This window comes from Rousettus aegyptiacus, unplaced genomic scaffold (genome assembly GCF_014176215.1).
Source record: "Rousettus aegyptiacus isolate mRouAeg1 unplaced genomic scaffold, mRouAeg1.p scaffold_m13_p_16, whole genome shotgun sequence".
Lineage (NCBI taxonomy): Eukaryota > Metazoa > Chordata > Mammalia > Chiroptera > Pteropodidae > Rousettus > Rousettus aegyptiacus.
This window is the reverse complement of record NW_023416291.1, coordinates 41,529,789-41,551,300: the sequence shown is the minus strand read 5'-3', so window position 1 is coordinate 41,551,300 and position 21,512 is coordinate 41,529,789. Positions and strand designations below refer to the sequence as shown.

The 21,512-nt window shown below is 54.9% G+C and overlaps 1 protein-coding gene across 19 annotated transcripts in view; it reads right to left on the bottom strand.

Moving 5' to 3' along the window:
* Positions 1-136: 136 nt before the first annotated feature.
* MAST3 (microtubule associated serine/threonine kinase 3) overlaps positions 137-21,512 on the bottom strand; it is a 35,287-nt gene continuing 13,911 nt past the window's right edge. For 6 of the 19 annotated variants that reach the window (XM_036234359.1, XM_036234348.1, XM_036234354.1 and 3 more), the window contains 26 exons: positions 19,881-19,969; positions 19,727-19,799; positions 19,540-19,560; positions 18,951-19,029; positions 18,344-18,504; positions 18,088-18,163; positions 17,631-17,840; positions 17,439-17,540; positions 17,043-17,175; positions 15,494-15,555; positions 15,019-15,104; positions 14,004-14,212; positions 13,267-13,405; positions 10,478-10,610; positions 10,108-10,273; positions 9,438-9,539; positions 8,677-8,799; positions 7,782-7,891; positions 6,799-6,932; positions 6,037-6,284; positions 5,394-5,600; positions 4,834-5,060; positions 4,335-4,457; positions 3,642-3,778; positions 3,336-3,517; positions 137-2,479 (listed from right to left, as the gene is read on the bottom strand). In XM_036234359.1, the coding sequence (XP_036090252.1) occupies positions 1,869-2,479; positions 3,336-3,517; positions 3,642-3,778; positions 4,335-4,457; positions 4,834-5,060; positions 5,394-5,600; positions 6,037-6,284; positions 6,799-6,932; positions 7,782-7,891; positions 8,677-8,799; positions 9,438-9,539; positions 10,108-10,273; positions 10,478-10,610; positions 13,267-13,405; positions 14,004-14,212; positions 15,019-15,104; positions 15,494-15,555; positions 17,043-17,175; positions 17,439-17,540; positions 17,631-17,840; positions 18,088-18,163; positions 18,344-18,504; positions 18,951-19,029; positions 19,540-19,560; positions 19,727-19,799; positions 19,881-19,969 (3,943 nt within the window). In that variant the 3' untranslated portion in view covers positions 137-1,868. The remainder of the gene's footprint in view (positions 2,480-3,335; positions 3,518-3,641; positions 3,779-4,334; positions 4,458-4,833; positions 5,061-5,393; positions 5,601-6,036; positions 6,285-6,798; positions 6,933-7,781; positions 7,892-8,676; positions 8,800-9,437; positions 9,540-10,107; positions 10,274-10,477; positions 10,611-13,266; positions 13,406-14,003; positions 14,213-15,018; positions 15,105-15,493; positions 15,556-17,042; positions 17,176-17,438; positions 17,541-17,630; positions 17,841-18,087; positions 18,164-18,343; positions 18,505-18,950; positions 19,030-19,539; positions 19,561-19,726; positions 19,800-19,880; positions 19,970-21,512) is intronic. The other 13 variants (XM_036234360.1, XM_036234349.1, XM_036234355.1 and 10 more) reach the window with 6 other exon arrangements.

Sequence of the window (21,512 nt, the reverse complement as noted above, 5' to 3'; positions counted from 1 at the left end):
ACTGTTTTCGGAAAAAGCCGAAGACACTCGGAAACGGAGAGCGTAGCTAAAGGTTTCTGACACGAAGGAGAGCTAGGGAAGTAGGGATCCGGGGAGTTTTAGGGCACAAGCCAAGCAGGCATAAAAAGGACACAAAAATGGCTCATTTATTTTATTAACATGGATGCCTGGATGACGCTTTTAAGGGCAAAGACCAGGATGGGAATTCAGAGGGCAGCAGGCCAGGATTAGAGAAAAGACATCAGGGAGAATCTCAGTGCATTCCTCTGCAGCCGTCAAAATCCACTTCAAGTGACTTTGAGCCAAGGGTCTGTTTTCACCCCGCCCTCGTCCCACTCTTCCCTTACTTTTCTTGGCCCTTCACAAATCAAGACATTGGACCACCTCTTTGTCAGTGTGGGTTTTATTCACTGTCAGCTCCGGGATGGAAGAAAGGAGCAAGTCATGCATAGCCTTGGTCTAGCTCCAACACCAGGCAATGCTGGGCGGGGCAAATGGGGGGCGGGATGCAGAGTAGGCTGCAGTATATGGAAAGTGCCCTCACCACGTGGAGCACAGCAATCTTGCCAGCCACCTCCAAATGGGAAATGAAGGCTCTGTGGGTCACATAGTATCACAGGCTGGCTGTATCTGACTGACATGACTGCATTCAATCTTATTTGATGGCAAGGCCCACAACAAGGCCTGGCTGCCTGCTTTAACCAGGCAATTGTGGGACAAGTCTCTGCCCCTTACCAGGCCTCAGTTATTTGTCTATAAAATGGGGGTGACGACGTCACCTCCAGCCTTCTCACGGCTAGCTGAGGAAGAAGCTGTGAGTAAAAGCACTTGGCACACAATGGGGTGCTTAACAAATGGTCACTGGGATTAGTTTTGTAAACACGTGGAAACTCAGGCACAGAATGGGGAAGCCATATTCCTAGAGCCAAACAGTGAAGCCAAGGTTCAAGCTTGTACTTCACTGCCTCCCTATTGGATTTTCTCACTAGAATTTCATCCCAGGGAGGCTCTGACACATTGAAGGAACCCCTGGGGGGTGTTTCAGACACATCATGGTCCAGGGCTAACCCTGGTGGGCATCAAACATGTGAAATCTTGTCTTAAGGTGGACATTCTTCTGCCCTGGCACTGTCCTTTGAGGCCTCTTCCTCCTGGGGCACTCCCCTGTGGAGTGAGTGACCCCTCTGCCTAGTGCCCACATCACCTAAGCCCACAGGACCAGAGGCAGACTCTAGCCAGGCTGGCCTATGGGTACAGGCTATGATGGTGGGAAGCAGCCTTCAGCAGCCAGTCCATCATGAGGATTTTGTTTTGTGGTGTAGGGGAATCAATTACAGACTCTCCAGGTCACATCCAAATGGCCCAGACAAATGAGCTGGGCTGTGACCTCTTAAATAGGTAGGTCTTAGGTCAGGGATGGGATCAAGTGACACACACAAAACTTTAAAAGTACAGAAAAACGAGAAAACATGAACACATGTGACTCGTCCAAAGTGCTTCCTTCTGAGCCCCAGGCACAGGATCTGCAAACAGGGTCCCAGGTGCATGGGGCAGGACCCAGGCAGCTGCCGTCACAGGAACGGCTCTGTCTGGCCATTGCTTATAAAAAGTAATAAATTAGTTGCAGGGATTTGCTGCTATTTACAGTGCCGCCCTCGTCTACCATTTCTGCCCTACAGCCCCAGACTGATTGGCACCAGAACACAAGGGAGGCACTTGACTCCACCTTTGAGCAAGGACCATGATGGCTTCCCGCCTTTTGGGTATCCCAGGCTGCTGGCTCAGTGTCTATTCAGGTGCCACTTAATTTGAAGAATCTTGCACAAAATGCATGATTTCCAGGCCAGGAGGAGGCCAGGTAGGAGAAATCAGTCCTTCCCTGTGGGTCCCAGGGCTCCTAGCACAGCCTTGGCACCCTCCACTGCAATCTGTGGCACCACAGCAGGCAGCCCAGTGGTCTCCTCGGGTGGCTCATCAAAGCTCACCTCCTGCACAGCCTCCTGCTTCTTGAAGGAGTCGCGGCGCTCAGACAGGTGCAGCCGTCTCATGACCACCAGCTCAGAGTCTGGCCCACGACTGCGACGCCCTGGTTCCCCATCTAACCGCTCACCTGCACCCAGCTTGTCGGCTGACTGGCCTCGTCGTAACCTTGGGGACCAAGAGGGTGTGGGTGGGTGCCCGGGCAGGGGTGAGGGCGAGCGGGGTGGGGGTGCAGGCACAGGTGGGCAGGCCAGTGGGGAAGGCGGGATGCTGCTGGTGGACTTGCGGCGGCCAGTCTTGGGGCGGGGTGGCCCTAGCTTGGCAGCCAGGCCATGCAGGGAGCTGGGGCGGGTGTGGCCAGTGGCAGCTGGAGAGGCAGGGTTGCTGGAGTTCGGAGATACACTGGGTGGAGACGCAGTGTCTGTGGGTGACAGGTGAAGGTCAGGGCCACTGGCCTCATGTCCCCAGCCTTGAAGTGGGGCCTTGGGACTGACTGCACCTGCCAAAAACCCATCATGCCTGCTTTTCCCGGCTCCTGTTTGCACAGGCAGTTCCCTTGGCTTAGATCTGATGAACTCCTATTCACCCATCAAAGCCCTAGCTTTTATTCACCTACTTCTCACCTAATGAACCACCATGCATTAGGCCATTAAATTGGGGGGGAGTAGGGACCCACAGTCCGTCCATCCATTCAATGAGATTTCCACCTACTGGTTCCCAGAGTTATCCAACAAGGGCCCTGCCTCTTCTCCTGTCCTCACCTCCCTACTCCCAGGCCTCAGCCCTGGAGGACACATGGTCTGAGGAAGGCAGAGAGAGCATAGATACCCTCAGCTCCAGTAGGTCAGGGTGGGCCAGAGGGAGAGACAACAGTTGGGCAGGGAGGGCTTCCTGGAGGAGTGGCTCTGTGGTCCTCTTCCAGGAAACCTTTCCTGCTGCTCCTCCGGGTTGCCCCAGCCTGTTTCTCACAGACTGGGAGCCCTCAGTGTTAGACCAAGTTACCACCCTTTCCTGCCCTAGAATAATCTTTCCATGCCCTCTCCAGCCCACACACCGTAGCTCCCTACTGCTCCCCAATTTTATCCTAGCTCTCAGGCCTGATCCACCCCCAATGCCCACGCTTCGGCCTGCCTCAAAGCTTTCACACCCCTCCTGTCTAGACCCTTTTGCTCATGATGTTCCCTCTACTGGGCATAACCTTCTCTGTCCCTGGACCTGTCTCTGTCCAACCCCAGGTTGCCTCTTAGACTCTAGGCAATTGGAAAAGCCCTTCTGGTCATCTGTTTCTTACAGAGTGTCATTCCATCCTCCCATCTCTGCCTGCTCCCTCTCCAGGTACCCCTGAGTGCACTTACCTGCTGGGGCATCGGGGGCGGGGCTGCGGCAAGGCATGGTGGGGCTGGGGGAGAGGCTGTGGGTGGGCGAGCCTGGGAGGCTCTCACTGGATGACAGGGAGTGGTGGAGGCCAGAGGAGAAGCTGCGGCTGGTATGCAGCACTGATGACTGTTTTGAGATCTTTTTGAAGAGCGACTTCCGCCTGTGGGTGAGAACCCCAGGTGCTCCAGGATTCCTGCTCTCAGTGAGTTCTCTAGGACCCCTGCTCCCAGCAATCCTACGCCCAGCTGATACAGGTCCCCCATCCACTTTCTCTGGCCGCTCACCGGTCCTGCGTCTCCCGCCGGCGGCTCCGCTTGCTCCTGCGTGCCATGCGGCCCTTGGCCACGTTCTTCCGGGCGGGACCCACTTTGATGGAAGTGTTCTCCAGGGCTGTGGTCCGGAGGGTGATCTTGTTACTGCTCTGCAGGAGTGATGGTGAGGGGTCACCTGTGTGCCTCCATTTCATGTGTGCCCCTCCACACACCTCCTACTCATCCTTCAAAGCTCCAGATCCTATCCACCTACGTCTTACCTAATGACCCACCACTCACTAGGCCAAAGATACATGCCTACTGTCCTTGTGCCTATCCAGTGAGCTGTCCACTCACCTGCTGGTCCCAGGAGTTACCCAACCCGGGGCCTGCCTCCTCCTGTGTCCCCACCCCCCCGGCCTCAGCCCCTGAGGACTCCTGGTCTGAGTGAGGCAGAGATGGCACAGGCTCCATGGGATCAAGGACTTCCTGGAGGAGTAGCTCCAAGGGGTGATGTTGGACCAAAGGAAAAAGCACATCTGGGGCCAAGGGGTGGGGGCGTGCAAGACCTGGAGTTGGGATGAGCGTGGAGCAGTGTGGGTGGAGAGGAGACCTATGGAGACCTCAGCATCAAAGGCCAAGGAGTGGTGGAGGTCCTGAGAATCCAGAGGGAGGGAAGGGCGTGAGGGTCCTGGGAGCCCCAAGGGCGGGCAGTGGGGGCGGCACCTTCAGCAGCAGCTCAACAACGTCCATGTGCACCAGCCCCAGGACAGACTCCCCATTGATGTGGGTGATGAGGTCTCCAGCTCGCAAGCCCGCCTCCTGGGCGGGGCTCCCCTCCTCCACGCTCTGAGGGGAAATGGTGGGGTCAGCCGCATGTTGCAACAGCAGGAAACCCCAGCAAGCTGTTGCCTCTCATGCTGCCTGTTTTCCTGACCTTGGGGGCTGTTCAAAGAATGACCAGTGGGGAGAGAATGGCCAAGCCCGAGGCTGGGGAAGGGAGGGCAACCGATCTGTGCACCTGCCAGCAGGGGGCATGATCTTCATGTGGGTCTCTGTTCCTCTGTCCAGCCCTGTCCCTCTTGCCCAACCCCCTCCCCATATAACTGACAGGGACAGCAAAGACCCAGGCAGCACCAGCTCCCTGCCCTGGCCCAAACCTCACAGACTAGGAAACAGCTCCAACCAGGTCAGGCTGGCCCCGCCCACCCTCAGCTGAGCTCACCCAGACGACGTGATGCACAGTATAGACGTCACTGTCACCCATGTAGACGCGAATGGCCCGCAGGCTGAAGCCATACTTCTTGCCAGAACTGTGGATAACAATGGGGGGCCGCAGGCTGCCGCACACAGGGGATGGGTCTCGGCTGGGAGAGGAGTCACGAGATGACGGGTTCGAGGAGAGTGAGCGTGGGGACAGGGGGCTCATGAGGGGGCCTCCACTGCCATCATCTGCAGGGATGAAGGTTAGAAAAGGGGTCACTCCTTTGTGGCCCCTCCCTCCTGATATAGCGCCTTTCACCCCCCAGCATACTGACCACTCTGGCTGCTTTGCTGCTGCTCCAATGTCCCAAGAGTGGTCCCCCTGCTGGACCTTTGTGCATGCAGTGCCCTCTACCAGGAGTGCCAGCACCCCAGGTCTCCCTGTGCCCAGCCCCTTCCTTTCTCTGAGGGCTCAGGTGCAACATCACCCTAAACAACCCCCTCCAGCTCCAGACACCCCATCCTGCAGTTAAAATGGACATGGACAGACAAGCAAAGACTAGATCAGGCAATGGACATTACCGGCCGTGATGATGAGCGAGAGGGCGGACACTGAGGCTGACTTGGGCACGCGGCCCCCACTGGCGGAAGCCTTGGACTTCTCGGGGGCTGGGTCTCTTGGGCCCCCAAGGCGGCGGCCCCGGTTGGCATCCAAAGCCCGTGGTGTGGAGTGTCGGGCACCAGTGCTGTTGCTCCGTAGGCGTGAGTGGCTGAGGGTGGCAGGGTCAGCTGGGGAGTTAGCAGGGTGAGGGCATCAGCCTGGCCCTCAGGAGGCAAAGTGGGTGTGGAAACAGTCTAGCCTCCCGGCCTTTGCTCAGGCAATTCCCTCGTTCTGCACAACCTTCCTACATTTCTCTCCCTGGAGAGTGCCACTCTTCAAGTCCTCAACTCCAGGAAACCTTCTCCCTATCCATCAGACCCCTAGCTTCCCCCTCTCGGAGATCCTTAGCCCCAGCCCTCTCTCTAGCCTCATCCGGACTCAATAAAGCTGGGGGCTCATTCGGTACCAAGCTGAGACCTGAGGTATCTCTTATTAAAGACTTTGTTAGACAAGTAAATGTTCTCTCTGCAAAACTCCTATTCATCCTTCAAAACCCATCTCAAATAGTCCTTCCTCTAGGAAACTTTCCGCAACACCACCCTTCCCCCGCTGGATCCCACCTACCAGAGAGGGTCGAGGACTTGGGCATCACTGGAGTGGCTGCTGGGGGCGGCGGGTCAGGCTCTCCCAGAATAAAGACAGGTCTCTTGGGGCCCACAGGGGCTGGGCCAGCTCCCTCATCTTCTGATGAGAAGGCAAACTTGGGCATTGTGTCCAGGCTGATGGTGCTCAGGAGAGAAGGGCTTGGTCCCCGCTCAGGCTGGGAAGAGGATGAGTGGCAGGAGGAACCGGAAGATGTCCAGGACCTCAGCCTGAACAGGGAAGAGCCCAAGTCACGCTTGCCAGGTACCCTCACCCTGGGACACCCAGTCACCCCCAGTGACCATATCTTAATTCTCCGCCTAGAGTCAGGGACAGTTTGTAAATAGACAGTGAGTTCCTCTGCCTCCTCCATTCTCTGCGTCTACCCAAAGAATTCATATTCATTTCCTAAAATTCAGCTTCCAGTGCCCATCCTCTAGGTGATATTGATTATTTCTGTTGAGTCTGGACTTGGAAGGCTAAATAGGAGTTTGTTAGCTAAGGGTATTGTGGGCAGCGGGAACAGTGCACAGCTCTTTTGTTTGGTGCAGTTAAGAATGCAAAGCCAAAGGGAGTGATGATAGGGGTCAGGTTGGCAGGGGTCTGACAGGTTGGCCGACATTTGACCCTTTTCTACTAGGTTACTTGGAAGCTCTTTCCAATGCTAGATTTTGTGGTTCTACCTCCAGCAAACTTGGAGTCTGGATCTTCTTATATTTCCCAGCCTACCTACCACCCACCTACCGGACGTCGGTGCTCAGTCGGCGGCAATATTCCCCATCGCTGCGTTCCCACCCTTCTTCTCGGTCCTCACTGAAGCTCCGTTCAGCGAAGGTGGGGGTGGGCTGCACGGCTAGGAACTCAGAGCTGCTGTAGACCTGGGGAATAATAAAAAATAACAGTAATAACAAGGAAGGCAGGAGCCGCACCCACTTCCTACATGCCTGATGCTTCTCTGTGATTCACTTCCTTAAATCCTTACTCAGTACATTCCTAAAGACAGCAGAGTCTGTAGCCCACTGTACAGGTGAGAAACAAACCCAGAGGGGCCCGGCCACCAAGGGGACCACTGCCAGGGTTTCTGTTGCTGATCAGGACACCCTGCCTGGGGCCCAGGCCCACAAACAGCAGAGGGTTTTCTGAACAAATTACAAAGGAAGGAACTTAAGTGAAGCTTGGGAGGCTATAGCATGACACCCAGCATAGGGTGTCTAGTCATAATAGTCAACAAGTGGAAACAACCTAAGTATCTATCAGCTGATGAGGATAAACACAATGTGGTCCATCCACATAATGGAATGTTACTCAGCCATAAAAAAGAACGAACTACTGGCACATGCTATAACATGGATGGACCTAAAAAACATGCTGTGTGAGAGATGCCAAACACAAAAGCCCACATAGTGTGTGACCCCATCTATATAAAATGTCCAGAAAAGGCAAATCCATAGAGACAGAAAACAGATGGGTGGTTGGTTGTTAAGGATTGGGAAGAGAAAGGTGGGGAGTGACTGCCAATAAGGACGGGGTCTCCTTTGGGGGTGATAGAAACGTTCTGGAACTAGACAGAGGTGATGACTATGCTAAATGTCACTGAATTGTACATTCTAAAACGGCTAATATGGCATATTTCACATTGTATTTGATCGCGACTAAAAAAAAATGGAAAAAATTAAACATCTCACAAATTTCCTGAGTGCTACCTATACACAGAGCCTGGGCCCCACCTTGCTGAACCGGTGGGAGCAGGATGAGAACTGGGGGATCTCTGTGGACGACTCCTCGTCGTTGGTCTCGTCGTCCTCAGAGCCCAGGTGCCGGTACCGTTCCGAGCGTGCTGTGGGAGGGAGAGGCACGTGCAGGTGCAGTGGCTGTGAGGGTGGCGGAATGATGTGGGGAGGGTGTCCCCGGCGGGGTGGGGCAGGGGGACTACCAGGGCAATGGCCTTGAGGGACCATGCCCGGTGCATTTAGGGACCACAAGAGGCTTGGGCAGCAGAGTGAATATCTGGAAATCCAACCCAGCTGTGTCCCTAAAAGCTCTGGGAGTGTTGGTGGGAATTCTTGTGTCTGAGCCTTAGTGCCCTCAACCTTGAAACGGGTCACCCAGAATTAGGAAAACTGTGTATCTCCAAAGTAAAGAATGTTCCTCGCTTTACAGAAGAGGCAACAGACACTGAGAGAGGACCTCTGACATGCCCAAGATCATATGGTAAGTTCTGGAGGAGGCGCTAAAAACCGAGGGCATTTAGTGTTTGGCCAGAGCCCTGAGTGGGGAGAACCCACTGAAGTACCAGCGGGGAACCCCTTCATGGAAGGTCGGCGAGGTGCCCCACCCTCCTGTGTGATACAGGGTTCCATGCCAGGAGGCTGAACCTGCTGGAAGAACCCAGGCGAAGGTCTGCCACGCTCAGTGTCTTGGTTTCCCCTCCTGCAATCTGAGGGGGTGCTGCTCCTCCTGAACCCAGAAGCACAGGAAATCCCAGTGGCGGTGGATGCGCAGACCTGCTTCTGTTTCTCACAAAGCTCAGGAAGTCAGAAGTACTAGGCCCACGGTGAGGTTGCCAAGCCTAGGCAGAGACCCTGGCAGATAACCCTCTCTACCCCCAGGACCCTAACTCACTATCGAAGTAGCTGGTGTCATCCTCGGCTTCGAGCTGTGGCACAAACTCAGCCTTGTGTCGTAGGAGCCCTGCCCAGTCCAGCGTCCAAAAGAAGGGGTGCTGCTTCACCTCATGGGTGCCACCTGCAGACATGCTCAGCTGAGCTCTGTGGGGCCCCACTCCCACAAAGAACCAGAAAAACGGGAGGGGAAGCCAGCTGCTGATTAAGAGGCCAGAGAGGAATTGAGCTTAGGGCTTGAACCCAGGCCCTACTTCCTCTGCTGGATTCTGAGATCCCACCGCCCACAGAAACCCCAGTGCCTTAGAAGGGCTTCCTTCCCGGCTTTTCCACATGTTTCTACTCCATGGAGAAGAGCTGACTACGTGAAGGCTCCCTGTCCCCCAAAGTCACCCCCACCATTCTCTCCCATGGCCAAGTTTCATCATGAACATGACCAGCAATGGCCGTGTTAATGCATGGCTACACTCAATTAGTTCATTAACCATTCACTCTGGGTGGCTGGGAAAACTGGAACAGTGGTATCCACTGGGCTGGGCCTTTGAGGACCTTAAGACACAGCCCCTGATCTTGCAGGCTCACATACTCACTCAGCCTCGGTGCCCACTGTCCGCATCAGACCCAGCTACCTGCTATTCCTTCAAGATCTTATGCTAATTCCTGGCAAATTCCTATGCAACCTTCAAAACCCGAGCTCCAAGTACTCCTCTTCCATACAGTTCTTCAAGTAGAGCATTTGTTTACCCCAGCCCCCCAAAATACCAGTGCCCAGACGGTCCAGTGGGCTCTGCCGGAGCAGCCTGGTGATGAGGTCCTGAGCATCAGTCGGAAGGGCCTCCTCCCCATCTGGCCACATGATCTCATCTAAAATGAGAGGCGGTGGGGGTGAGAGGGCAGAGACAGTCCCTCCTAGCACCTCCCACCATCCCCCTCACTCACTGAGCTCCAAGCCATCAGCTCCCTCTGCTCCTTCCAACACCCCAGGCTTGGTTCTACCCTGCAGCCATAGCTCTGGCTATACCCCCTTCCCAGAGCACCTTCCCCTCTCCTATGTCTGTGGCTGCCTCTTGCTTCTCCAGGTTTCTGCTCACAGGTCATCTCTGATGCCTCTCTGACTTTCTATTTAATGCAGTACCCCCAGCACCCCACCCTTCCCCTCTTTCTGCTGCTTCTCCTTGGCATTTTTGGCCTCTAATCGCTTCATAATTGGCTTATCTTGATTACTGTCCCTTTTGCCTGCTGGGCAGGGAGCACCACAAGAGCTGCTGTCCATTTTGTCCCTCGGTCATGTCCCCAGTGCAGCTGGGGCCAAGCACATCATAGGTGCCAACCCACACATGAAACTGCTCCCCTCTTTAGCACAGGTGGGGAAAAGCCCCAGGGTGACCAGCCGACACGCAAAACCTGGGGCCACAGAGGGTGGGGAACGCACCACTGACAACCTGGCCGAAGAGTTCCTCAGGGGTATCTCCGAAAAAAGGCACGCAGCCCACCAGGAACTCATAGAGGACGATGCCCATGGCCCACCAGTCCACTGGCTTGCCATAGCCCTGGCGGAAGATCACCTCAGGTGCGATGTACTCAGGTGTCCCGCATACCTGGGCCAGGGAAAATGGGCAAACTGAAGATGGCCCCCAGCATGGGAGAGACAGGTAGGCCGGGGCCAGGCAGGGAATAAGGGGTGGGTGGAATTACAGCGGGCATTTTACTTTCTTCTCTTTGTTGCCAAGTCTTGCCATGCCCTGGGGTCAGGCTCCAGACGGAGGAGGCCGAGCATCCAGGGCGCCCACCCACCTGCTTACCTGCTTGTCCACGAACTCTCTGGTATCCTTCTCAATGTGGCCCTCATAGAGATTGGTGGCCATGCTCATGAGCCCGATCTTGGACAGGCCGAAGTCGGTCAGCTTGATATGGCCAAGTGAGGTGATGAGCAGGCTGCAGGCAAGAGGGTGACACGCTCATGGCTGGGGACCCAGGAAAGTGGCTCCTCCTGCTCCCTCAAACTTGGCTCTACCCACGACCGGCTAAACCGCTCCCGGGGACTGGAAAGCACTTTCGGTGCACAGCCACATCATTGCAAGAACCAATGGGTCTAAGGCAATATTAAAAATTTGGCAAACACTTCTGTGCACCTACTGGGTGCATCTGCTGTTGTTATTGAGCACCTACTGTATACTCAGCTATGCGAAAATAAATTTTCTGAGAATCACAGCTTCTCCCAACTGTGTGTTAAAACATCTTTTGAACACCTGCTGGGGGATCTACAGTGTATTTCTGTACATGTGCCCATTATTGTAACAAACTAACTGCTTTGTAAACACCTATTGTTTTCATCCCATGTTGAAAAATAAATGTGCTGTATATAGAAATATTTCCATGTACTTCATGCGTGCACCCGATTTTTAAAAACTTGCACACCTACCACGTATGCTGCTGTTTAAGTTTTCTTGCTCAAATATATAAATGGCTTGCTAAGTGATAGAGTTCCATGCTCTTTCTTTGTAAAGTCACATTTTAACACACCTCCTGGGGTACCTGTGCCACTTAAAAATAAGTTTCTGAAGAACGCATGGTGTATATCTAAGTTGTTGAATGGCCTATTTGGCACCTACTGTGTACTTTGTCTCTATAAAAAAAATACTTCTGTGTTCCTTTTATGTGCAACCACCGTTTTTTAAAAATAAGGAGTATTTCTTGAGTAACTACTGTGTACACCAGCTGTGGAAAACACCCTTTGGCGTATCTACCAGGTGCAGCCATATCTTCCAACATCAAGGCTGTGTAGCAGGCCCGGGGCTACTGCTGTTAAAGATAATCGACACTTCTGGAGCTCCTGTGGGCACACCCATCTACATAAAACGTTCATTTCTTGAACACTGACTATATCTACTGTTTAAATGTTTTTTTCCTTCTTATAAATGCAATGCCTGGGATTCCCTTCAAATCATCCAGTGGGGCAGGGGGAGGAGACTGAGGGCGTAGGGAGGAAACGGGGTCAGCTGAGTGTTGGTAGCTGTGGAATCTGAGTATAGGCGTGGGGCGCTGTATCTTTCTGTTATGGGCTGAATCGTGTCCCCTTGAAATTCATGTGTTGGAATCCTAACCCCCGGTTACTACCAAAGAGACCTTATTTGGAGATAGAGCTGTTGAACATGTGATTATGTAACAAAAGGTCATACTGGAGCAGGGTGGCCCCTAATCCAATATGACTGGTATCTTTATAAAAAGGGGCAATTTGGACACAGACATGCACAGAGGGAGGACGCCATGTGTGATGTTGGAGTGATGCTGCCACAGCCCAAGGAAGTACCAGAAGCTGGGAGAGAGGCCTAGCACAGATCCCTCCCAGGTGCATTCAGAGAGAGCAGGGCCCTGATGACACCTTGATCTTGGACCTCCAGCCTCCAGACTGAGAATAGATTTCTGTTGTTTAAGCCGCTCAGTCTGTGGTACTTTGTTATGGTGGCCCTAGGGAACTAATGTACCTTCTGTTGACTTTTGGTTATTTTTAAAATTTTCCAAAGTGAAAATAAAAAAGATTTTTGTTGAGCACCTACTATGTACACTTATCCTTCCTTTAACCTTGCAAGGCCGGGCGCCTTCCACTGTGTCTCGCAGATGAGGGTCCTGAGAGGGGAAGGTCCTGGTTTGGGGTCTGACCTGAGACACCTGGAAGACGCCACCCCAACCTGGGATGATCCCAGAGAGACCTTATGGGCACAGAGTTTCCTCAGCATAGGTCCAAGCATATAGCAGGTGCCAAACACACATTTGCTTTGTTTTCTAAGCCACCTACAAACTATAAGATGCCCTGGAAACACCCAGGGTTCTTAACACTTATGTTCACACCTTCACATAGCAAGTACCTGAGAAACGTGTCATTCTGGCCTCATATCCAGAGAGTACTCAAGATATGGATGGCCAGTTCTTCTGTATATAGCAGGCGCTCAATTAATGCAGGGGGAAAGTGCTTTGAAAATTAGGTAGGGGTTACAAAGCATGAAGGATTATTCATTCTCATGCTGTTTCCCACTCGCCCATAGAGGACCTGGCACATAGTAGGTGCTTACTAAATGCTAGAACAAAAACATCCCAAGGCTCTCAGTAAACGTGTTCTCTTCCTTTCTTTCCTGCACTAATACACAACAGGAGCTCACTCCCTTTCTTCACATATAAAGTCTTGCAACATGCACGTTCCTGTTCCCTACATATAGCCTGTGCCTCAGAGAGCGTGTTTTCTCTCCTTGTGAGGCCACAGCGCTGAGAGGGCGCGATCCATTCCAATGCAGTTTGTGCATCCTAAGTGCACATTCCCTCTCCTTGCCTGGCAGCACCTCCGTAACTGCACAGTCCTTTCCCTGCATACAGCAGGTACTTACTAAGTAAACACTCTCCTCTATACACACCAGGTGCTCAACATGTGCAAGTTCTCTGCCTTCCTGCCCGGAGGGACCCCATGATGCCAATGAAATCCAGAAACCCGGGACTCTTGATCAGCCCCAAACCCCGCTGAGAGGCCCCGCCCCCGCACCAGCCCAATCCCCCCCTGCCAAGCCTCTCTGGTCAGTCCCCTGAGGCCCTGGCAGCTCACTTGTCAGGTTTGAGGTCCCTGTGTACAATGCCGTAGTTGTGCAGGTATTCGAGAGCCAGCACCGTTTCTGCGAAGTACATGCGGGCCATGTCCACAGGCAACGGGCCCATGTTCTTTAGAAGCGTGGCACAGTCACCACCTGCGAGGGACAGACATACTCAGAGGCCACGGGCTTTACAGCCACGTCCAATGCCTCCACATTCTCCCTGCTTGCTGCAGATGGTCCCCAGTGGGTCCTGAATCAGGATGGGGAACTGAGCAGGGGACAGGGGACCCTGTCCCCCACATTCTCCCCTGCAGGGCAGTAGCTCTGTAAGTGAACAGTCCCCTCTCTGCTGTACACAGCTGGTGCCTCCAAAGTGCATGCTCCTTCTTGCCTGGCAGCACCTTGGTAAATGCCAGTCCCTCACTTACCTGAAAGCCCTGCAAACCTGAACCTGCAACTAACTCCCCCCGGTCCCCTCCAACCCACCTTCCGTCCCCTGCTCTTACTTTCAGCCCCCAGGTCCTGCCCACCAGTCACCTGCCTCGGATGTCTACCTATCTACCCTTCCCCCATCTTCCAGGGTCCCACCCTCACACTCTTCCTTGGGCTCCCCCAGTCCTGCCACTTGCAACCCAGACTGAGGGTCCCCAAGGCAGGCTGGGACTCCACAGAGGACAGAGCAGACTCCAGCCTGGCCCAAGTAGAGGGGGAGCCCCCAGCACTGGAAGCATGCGACCCCCAGGGACCGCACCTTCCACGTACTCCATGACCATGCAGAGGTGGCGCCGGGTCTCGAAGGAGCAGAACATGCTGACCACGAAGGGGTTCTCAGCGAAGGTGAGGATGTCGCGCTCCACGAAGACCTGCTGGATCTGGTTACGGAGCATCAGGTTCTGCTTGTTGATCTTCTTGATGGCGAAGCGCTGCCGTGTGTCCCGGTGCCGCACCAGGTAGACGGCCCTGGGGGAGGGGGAGGGCTCCCTGACGCATGAGCTTGAGGCCCTGGCAGGCACCAGGAACAGACCCGGGCCCAGGACCCAACCTGCCAGGCCTTGGCCTGTGCTATGCCCTCCGCCTGGGACACCTTTATCCATACCTGGCCCCTCTCTCAAAGCAGTAACTGTGAGTTTAAACCACCCCCTTGGTATCCTATAAATAAACGAAACACAGCCTGGAAAATTGGCCCTTAGATTGTTTATTTATTCACAGCAGGCTGAGACCCATTAACTTGAAAGCCTGCACCGAATTCAAACTGATTCAAATATAGTCCAAATAAGCAGATTTTTTTTTGCCATTTAGAGCCTGCTGGCCTTGTATACCTGGTGGGACTTCCCACTGTTCCTAGCCACAGATAAACCCTGGGGCTAAAAGGAACCCAGACATGCTGCTGCTACTCTTTGGGGCTCTCTGCCCCCCCCCATGCGGCTGATCCCCTCCCATCACCCTCTGATGGTCTCATGCTGTCAGGGACTCCCCCCCCACCTTGTACCCCAGTGACAAATTTTGCAGTGACAAATAATGCTCACTGCATGCTACTGCCACCATGTGGTCATCTTTTTCCCTGATCAGAACCCCTTACACCTAGGGCAGGTAAGGGCCTGGATCATGGACAAGCCCATACCAAGCCATGCCCGGTGGTGTTGCGTCACCATGTCCCTCTGCAGGCCTCAGTTTCCCTGTATGCATACTGAGGGCCTGGCTACATGAACTTCAGCCACCCCCATGGACATCTGAGAAATGGGTCTATGTGGGACCTGAGGACTCACCCATAGGCTCCATTGCTAATGAGCTTGATGGTCTCAAAGTCACTCTCACATGGCTTCCTCCGCGATGGGCCAACTAGGGCACGGCTCTGGGGACAAGAAGGATTCACGGTTCTGATCTCCTGAGGAGCGGACTGGGCTTTTCTGGCTCCCAAGTCCTGGTGCCTGATGCTACTTTCCCCCTCATCCAAACTTCTCCAGCTCTGTCTGAGTTTCTGGCCTTTTGCTCAAGCTGTGCCCTTCTCCCAGAAAACTCCTACACATCCTCCAAACACCTTTCCAGTGCCCTGTCCAGCCCTGCCCTGCCCAACCTCCACGGCACAGCAGTCTCGCTTCTCCACCTTCCCCGCAAAGCCACAGGAATTTATTAAGCACCAACTACATGTACGACTTCTGCAAACACAGTCCCTCCCATGTCTTCCTGGTTTGCCCTGAAAATAACAAGACAGGTGGGGGGCCCCAAAGCTCTGTGCCTCACCTCCAGGGACTCGGGTGCCGGGAGCTGTTCTCTGTCATCCAGGTGACTCAGAGGCACCATCTCTGTAGGATGGGAGAAGAGCCTTGAGTGGGGCCTCCACGCCCTGCCTCTGCATCACCCAAAGATTTCCTGAGGCCTCCGGGACCCATCTGGGGCTGGGGACATGGGGCCTCCCCTGACCAGCTCCCATGATACAGCCAGTGAGCCCCTACTATGTCTAGGTCTCAGCCAAACCCAGAAGGCTGGACTAAACAATGAGGAACCATCTAGGACCAGTGGACAGCCCAAGCTCCACCTGCTCAGTCTTCATCAAACCCTGGCTCCAAGTGCTGGGCCTGTGAACATGAGCTGTGACAGCGGCTCCTAATAGCTTCGTTTCTCAGGGCACGGCCCAGGGGGGTTCCCTTTACAGTCCAGCCCCACGGCTCAACAGAGAGGTGGCCTGAGTAAGTGGTTCCAGAACATAAGCTATGAAAATGGCATTGAAGAATGTCTCTTGGTCCCAGAGCTAGGCTGAGATGCGGCGGTGGAGCCTCAGGGCTGAGGGAGCCCTGGGTTTGAATGCAGTCCCTCCCACTCTCAGTAGGCCCTCCAGGAGCTGGGTAGGTGATTTCCCCTATAGCCTCAGCCAACACTTTCCCAGCCACTTCCCACACCCTCTGACACCAGACCCGCCCCCAGAGCAACCTGTGTTATCTTCACCAGAGAGACAGGAAGATGGCCATGGCCACAGAGTTAATCTAAGAGTGGCGTGGCCTCAGACACACCTGTGTCTGATCCCCTGTTCAACCTCATCTGCACAAAGCCTCACTCCAGTCTCTCCAGCTTTAAATAAGGATGACATGGCAGCCTGGTCCCAAGGTTAACACAGCAATGATGCTCAGTGGACACTGGTCACTGTGGCAAGGCCCTGCCAACCTCCTTGCCTCCCGCCAGCTCCCCTCTTTTCTCCACTCCTCAGCTGCACCGCCCCTTGCTGCTCCTCTGAAATGCCAGGCATGGTCCCACCTCAGGGCCTTTGTTGTTGCCCCACCTGGTTCCCCTTTCTCTCTCCCCTAGGTTGGTACCTGGTCACCTCTCTATCCTCAGCTTGAACATCACCTCTTCCCAGAGCCTCCCCTGACCACCCCTGGACAAGGCCAGTCCATGTTCCATGCTCCCCTCATGCCACGTCTTGGTTCCTCTGTCCTAGCTGTTTGGGAAAGTTCTTGCCTGTGGGTGGCCCTGTCTGACTCCGGGTCCACCTCCAGAGCCACAGGAAGATGAAACTGGGAAAAGGCTTTATGAATTTGCAGGGTGATGTGAATGCCATTGCCAGTGGTGGTCCCTGGTACCTTGGCCCATATCAACTTGGCTTTAAAGACAGAGGCCGAAGGCCCTGGCAGGTCAGAGGATCCAATAAGCAGCTGCCTGACCCTAGAATCCCAGGCACTTTCCCCACAGTGGGCCCCACAGGTGGCCCAGGGCGGAACACAAAGAGACAAGTATAGTATGACTCTCCTCCGCCTCTCTTAGTCTATTCTATCCACCCTGCCCCACCTCAGCTCACCCTCAAGGGGGTCCTTAGCCAGGCCCAGCTGCCCAATGATGTACTGCGGCAGGTCCGTCTTGATGCCCTGGCCCTCACGGGCCTGGCCCTCGGCAGCCTCCAACAGGTGGTAAAACTCCTCAGGGTCAAACTCCTGGGGGTGCAGAGGGCTGGTCAGCCAAGGCTTGGTCCCACCTCCGAGCCTTTGCACATGCTGTGCCCTCTGTCTGGAGCATTCAACAGTGGCTCCAACTTGTCCCTGGAGTCTCAGCTTCTGGCCCCTCCTCCAGAAAGCCCACCCCAGCCTGGCAGTACCCTGTGCTCCTCTCCAAGCCCTGTACGATGAAACTGTGTCTTATATCTCAAGGGCCTGGTCTCAGCTCTGCAGGGCCCCTATATCCATTTGTGCAGACTCACCAGACACTCAAGGAGCCTTGCTGGCCGTGAGATGATGATCAGCAGCTTCCGGACCAGCTGGACGATGAAGCTGACCTCCTCACTGTCCGAGCGCTCATGGGCCTGGTGAGAGGTGGGCAGGATGTCACCTGTAGGCCCTTGGCTCTGCCCTGTACCACCTGGGGAAGCTCAGCTCCAAGCCCTGACACTCACGTCCTGCAGTAGCCTCTCCAGCTTCTCCTGCATCTCCAGAAAGTAGCGGGAGGTGACAAGTGCCTCTCCAGACTTGGCCAGGCAGTCGCGGGCCAGCTCAATGATCTGGTGGTGGATGAAGCCCAGGACGCCGTCAGCCAGTGCCAGCCGGGCACCGGGCGCAAAGGCAGCAAGGAACTCTTGTAGACGGCCCTCCATCTGGGCTGTGGCCTGGGCAGAGGAGATGGATGACTTGGTCAGTGGATGGGGCTAAGGAGCAACACACGCAGACTGGGGCAGGAGAGACAGCCAAGGAAAGAGAGATGTGATGATGGAGTTGAGGGCTGGGGAGGGAAGGATTTGAGACTGAGAGGGAAATGGACTAATATGGGGTCACAGCCAAGACGACGGAGAGTGCCTGTCTGTCACACAGATAGGAACAGCAATGTGGAAGGGCATTGGGGCCAGTCCATCCTACCTTAGGGAACCTCTCCCGGTACACATGATTCATCATGATGATCTCATTGTCGAAGGTCCCTGTTGTACGTCCTGGGCTAAAGGAGAAGGTGGAAATGGTCAGCTTGTGACATGGGACCTGAAACCCAGCCCAAGGGAAGGGGGCTGAGCCAGGTTTGGGTAGGTTTAGGGCCAGAGGGGGAGGAAAAACCACGGTGTGGGTCCCAAAGCCAGTCTAGGGAGGGGCTGGGGCAGGGGGACCAGAGGTCAAGGTCCACCTGAGGCTTCGGGAGCGGGGGCGAAGGCGGGGTGAGCGGTGGCTGCCATCCTCGTCAGCCACGCTCTCTGAGCTGCGGAAATGCTTGGACAGGAAACGCAGTTCGTCTGGTGTCGGTTGGAAAGGAAGCTGGTGGAGATGCTCCCGGGAAGATGAGCTTGACTGGCAGGAGGGGGTATGAGAGCAATGGGTTCATGGTCAGTGCCATACCAGGACACCAGCACTACCCCTTAAATCTCCGGCCGCTGGCTGGTCATCAGATGGTAACTCTCCTGCCTGGCTCCTATGCATTCTTCAAAACCCCGGCTCCAATGCTCCCTCCTCTAGGAAGCCTTCCCTGCTTGTTCCCTTGGCAGCACTGAGACCCCCTCTGGCTAGGCCCTGACATCATAGTCTAGAAATATCTGTGTGCCTCAGACTGGAGGTTCCTGGGGCTGAGGCTACATCCTCCCAGGGACCCCTACATTGCCCAGAATTGGGCTCAGAGGGAGCAGTGAGGATGTTTGCTAACTACACAACTATCTGGCCCCTTGAAAAAACCAAAGACATGCTCGTTCCCTCCAACCTCGCACCCGCCTGTCTGCCTGCCAAGGTGGGACTGTGGGTACCGAGACAGTGGAGCTGGGCGTGTTGGTTCCATAGCCAGAAGATGGGAGGGATGCGAAGGACCATCTTCTGCCGTCAGCCCTGGAGAGGAGAACCAGAAGAGTCAGAAGGAAGGCATGGCCCCTGTGGTTTGTGAGGACCAAGCGCAGACACCACGGCTGTCAGATTCTGGCTCCGTTGGAGGAAGGACCCTCTATGAGGCTGAGAACAGCAATTTAAGGTAAGCAAGTCCACTGTGTTTCCTCCTCATCCTTCAGACACCTCTTCTGGGAAGTCTTCTGTGACTCTGGCCCCCATCAAAGCTGCCACCTCTCTGAGGTACAGCTGCTGGGGTATATGCTGGCTGCCCCCATCAGACTGAGAAATCCCCAGGGGGCAAAATCCAGCACCTCCTTCCTCAGCTCTCCAGCACAGGGCATGGCACACAGCAGGCACTAAATAAATGTCAAATGAATAAGTAACATTTAAATGCCTAGCACAAAACAGGTCCTACATCAACTCTTGTTAAGTGAATAAATGACTCTCAGTGAATTAATGGTTTTTAGACCCTGTGGTATCCCCTCTCCCCACCATAGGGCTCATCGAAATTACCTGTCCATGCGAGGAATGTGGCTGCAGAAGGCCAAGCCAGGGGCAGAAGCCAGGAGGGACCACCACAGGGCAGGGGCCAGGGGAGGGGAAAAGGCCAATGAGGAGACAGGTCCGCCAAGTGCACGCCTCCTGCCTCTCCCCTCACCAGTCATGAGGATACCGTCCCCCAAAGCCAGGGACCACTCACCTCCGGGCAAAGGGGAAGTTGACAACTGACGCAGCTGAGAAGTTCCGGGGACTATCCAAAGGGCTGTTGCCTGCTGGGAAAGCCGGGGGGTGAAACTGAGTCGTTGGGGGTGGAGACAGGACACAGTGCCTACCCGCCTGCTCCCCAGGCTCACCGGTTGGGACTGACAGCGGTGACAGGGGCCGGGAAAGGGTCGGTGAGGGTGTTCCTACCACGAGGCTCTTGCGGTTCCCGCTGCGGCAGCTGTGGGGGGAGATGGGGACAAGGTCAGGCGCTGGCCCATGTGCAGCGGCTTTGTGGCAGGATAGGAAGCTGGGCATGACCGCTCCCACTCTGTCCTCAGCTGGACTCCCCCATGGCCTTTAGGTAGCCCAGCCTCTGAGGCCCAGTGGGAGTCATATTTAACAAACATCACTATTATTAAATCTACTGCTGTTATCTTCCGTGGCAACACAAAGTGCTTGTGGCCTCCTGGTGGTCACTGTGCACAGCCAGGAGCCCCGAGCTCACCTTCTCAGGCTTCAGTGTTCACAGTCCTATGCCCACATTTTTGCAGACGCTGTGGCCAATGCCAGGAGCTCTGGCAAATACGGCAGAGGGTGGAGAAGATCCTGGAGCCTACAGGTGGGTTGAGGCAGTGCCCCTCCCCATTCTGTACACCCTTTCCCGGGGCCACTGCTCTAGTCTCTTGGCCATGCTGCTCCCCAAGATCCCCTCGAAATGCTACCCTGATCCCCAAAACCCTAAAGTCAGCATCTTGCACAGCTGGGTCCTGTCTCCAGTTCTGCCAAAGTGTTGCCCACACATTTCCCTCCCTCCTTCCCTCCTGGACACCAGCCTCCTGCCTAGGCTGCACCCACCTGTGCCCCAGCTCCACACTCCACCCCGGCAGAAGGAAGTTGGGAGCCACATTGTCCCCACCCCCACCCCCCAGAGCAGTCACCCAGCAACAGCTCTGCTCGCTTGGCAAGTGCATCAGCCCACACACCCCAGCCGCCAACGCAGCTTAGCCACAGTATACTGTGCAGGGAGGGAGATGAAACCTCAGGCTTCACAGAGCAGGAACAGTGTCCCAAGCAGAAGGCACAGTGTTCGTCAAGGGGTGAGAGAGCATGGTCAGTCACTGACCCAGGCAACAAGACGGAAAGGGAGGGGGTAGTCCAGCTTGCCCATGGCTGCCCCTCTGAGCCTGTTTCCTCATCTGCATACCTTGCAAGGTGCTGGAAAGATTTGGTGAAACTCATACACAAGGGCCCAGCTTTGGGCCAGCACTGGGTGAATAGTGGTGGGTACATGTATTGTCATCTTTCTCCTGACAATGCTGGTGAGGACTGGTGCGTGGTCACAGTGCAGGTCATGTCTCCCCAGTGAATTAAGTCATTATTTATCAATCCCAATGACCCTGGAGGTGGGAGAGACCAGCTGCACCCATTTCCCAGCTGGGGAAACTGAGGCTAAAGATGTTGACAGCCACAGGGATTGTCCTCTAGTTTGAGGTGCAGAAGCAAAAGTGAAACCCAGAGGTTCCTACAAAACTTCCTGCCCACCCCCCTACACACACTCGCCAGTCCCACATCCTCTCCTCTGCCCTTCACCTGGTTCCTTACCCCACCCCCTACCTTGTACCCCATTTGTCACTTCCAACAGCATTCAGGAAAAACATCTGGCCACCTCCTTCGTGCTCTCAGGTGGAGCCTTTTCGAACAGCCAATTTGGAGGTGTCAAAGGGGAAGTGGGCATCATTTGTTCACTTCCTGAGTATCTATCGAGTGCCAGCTCTTTGCTC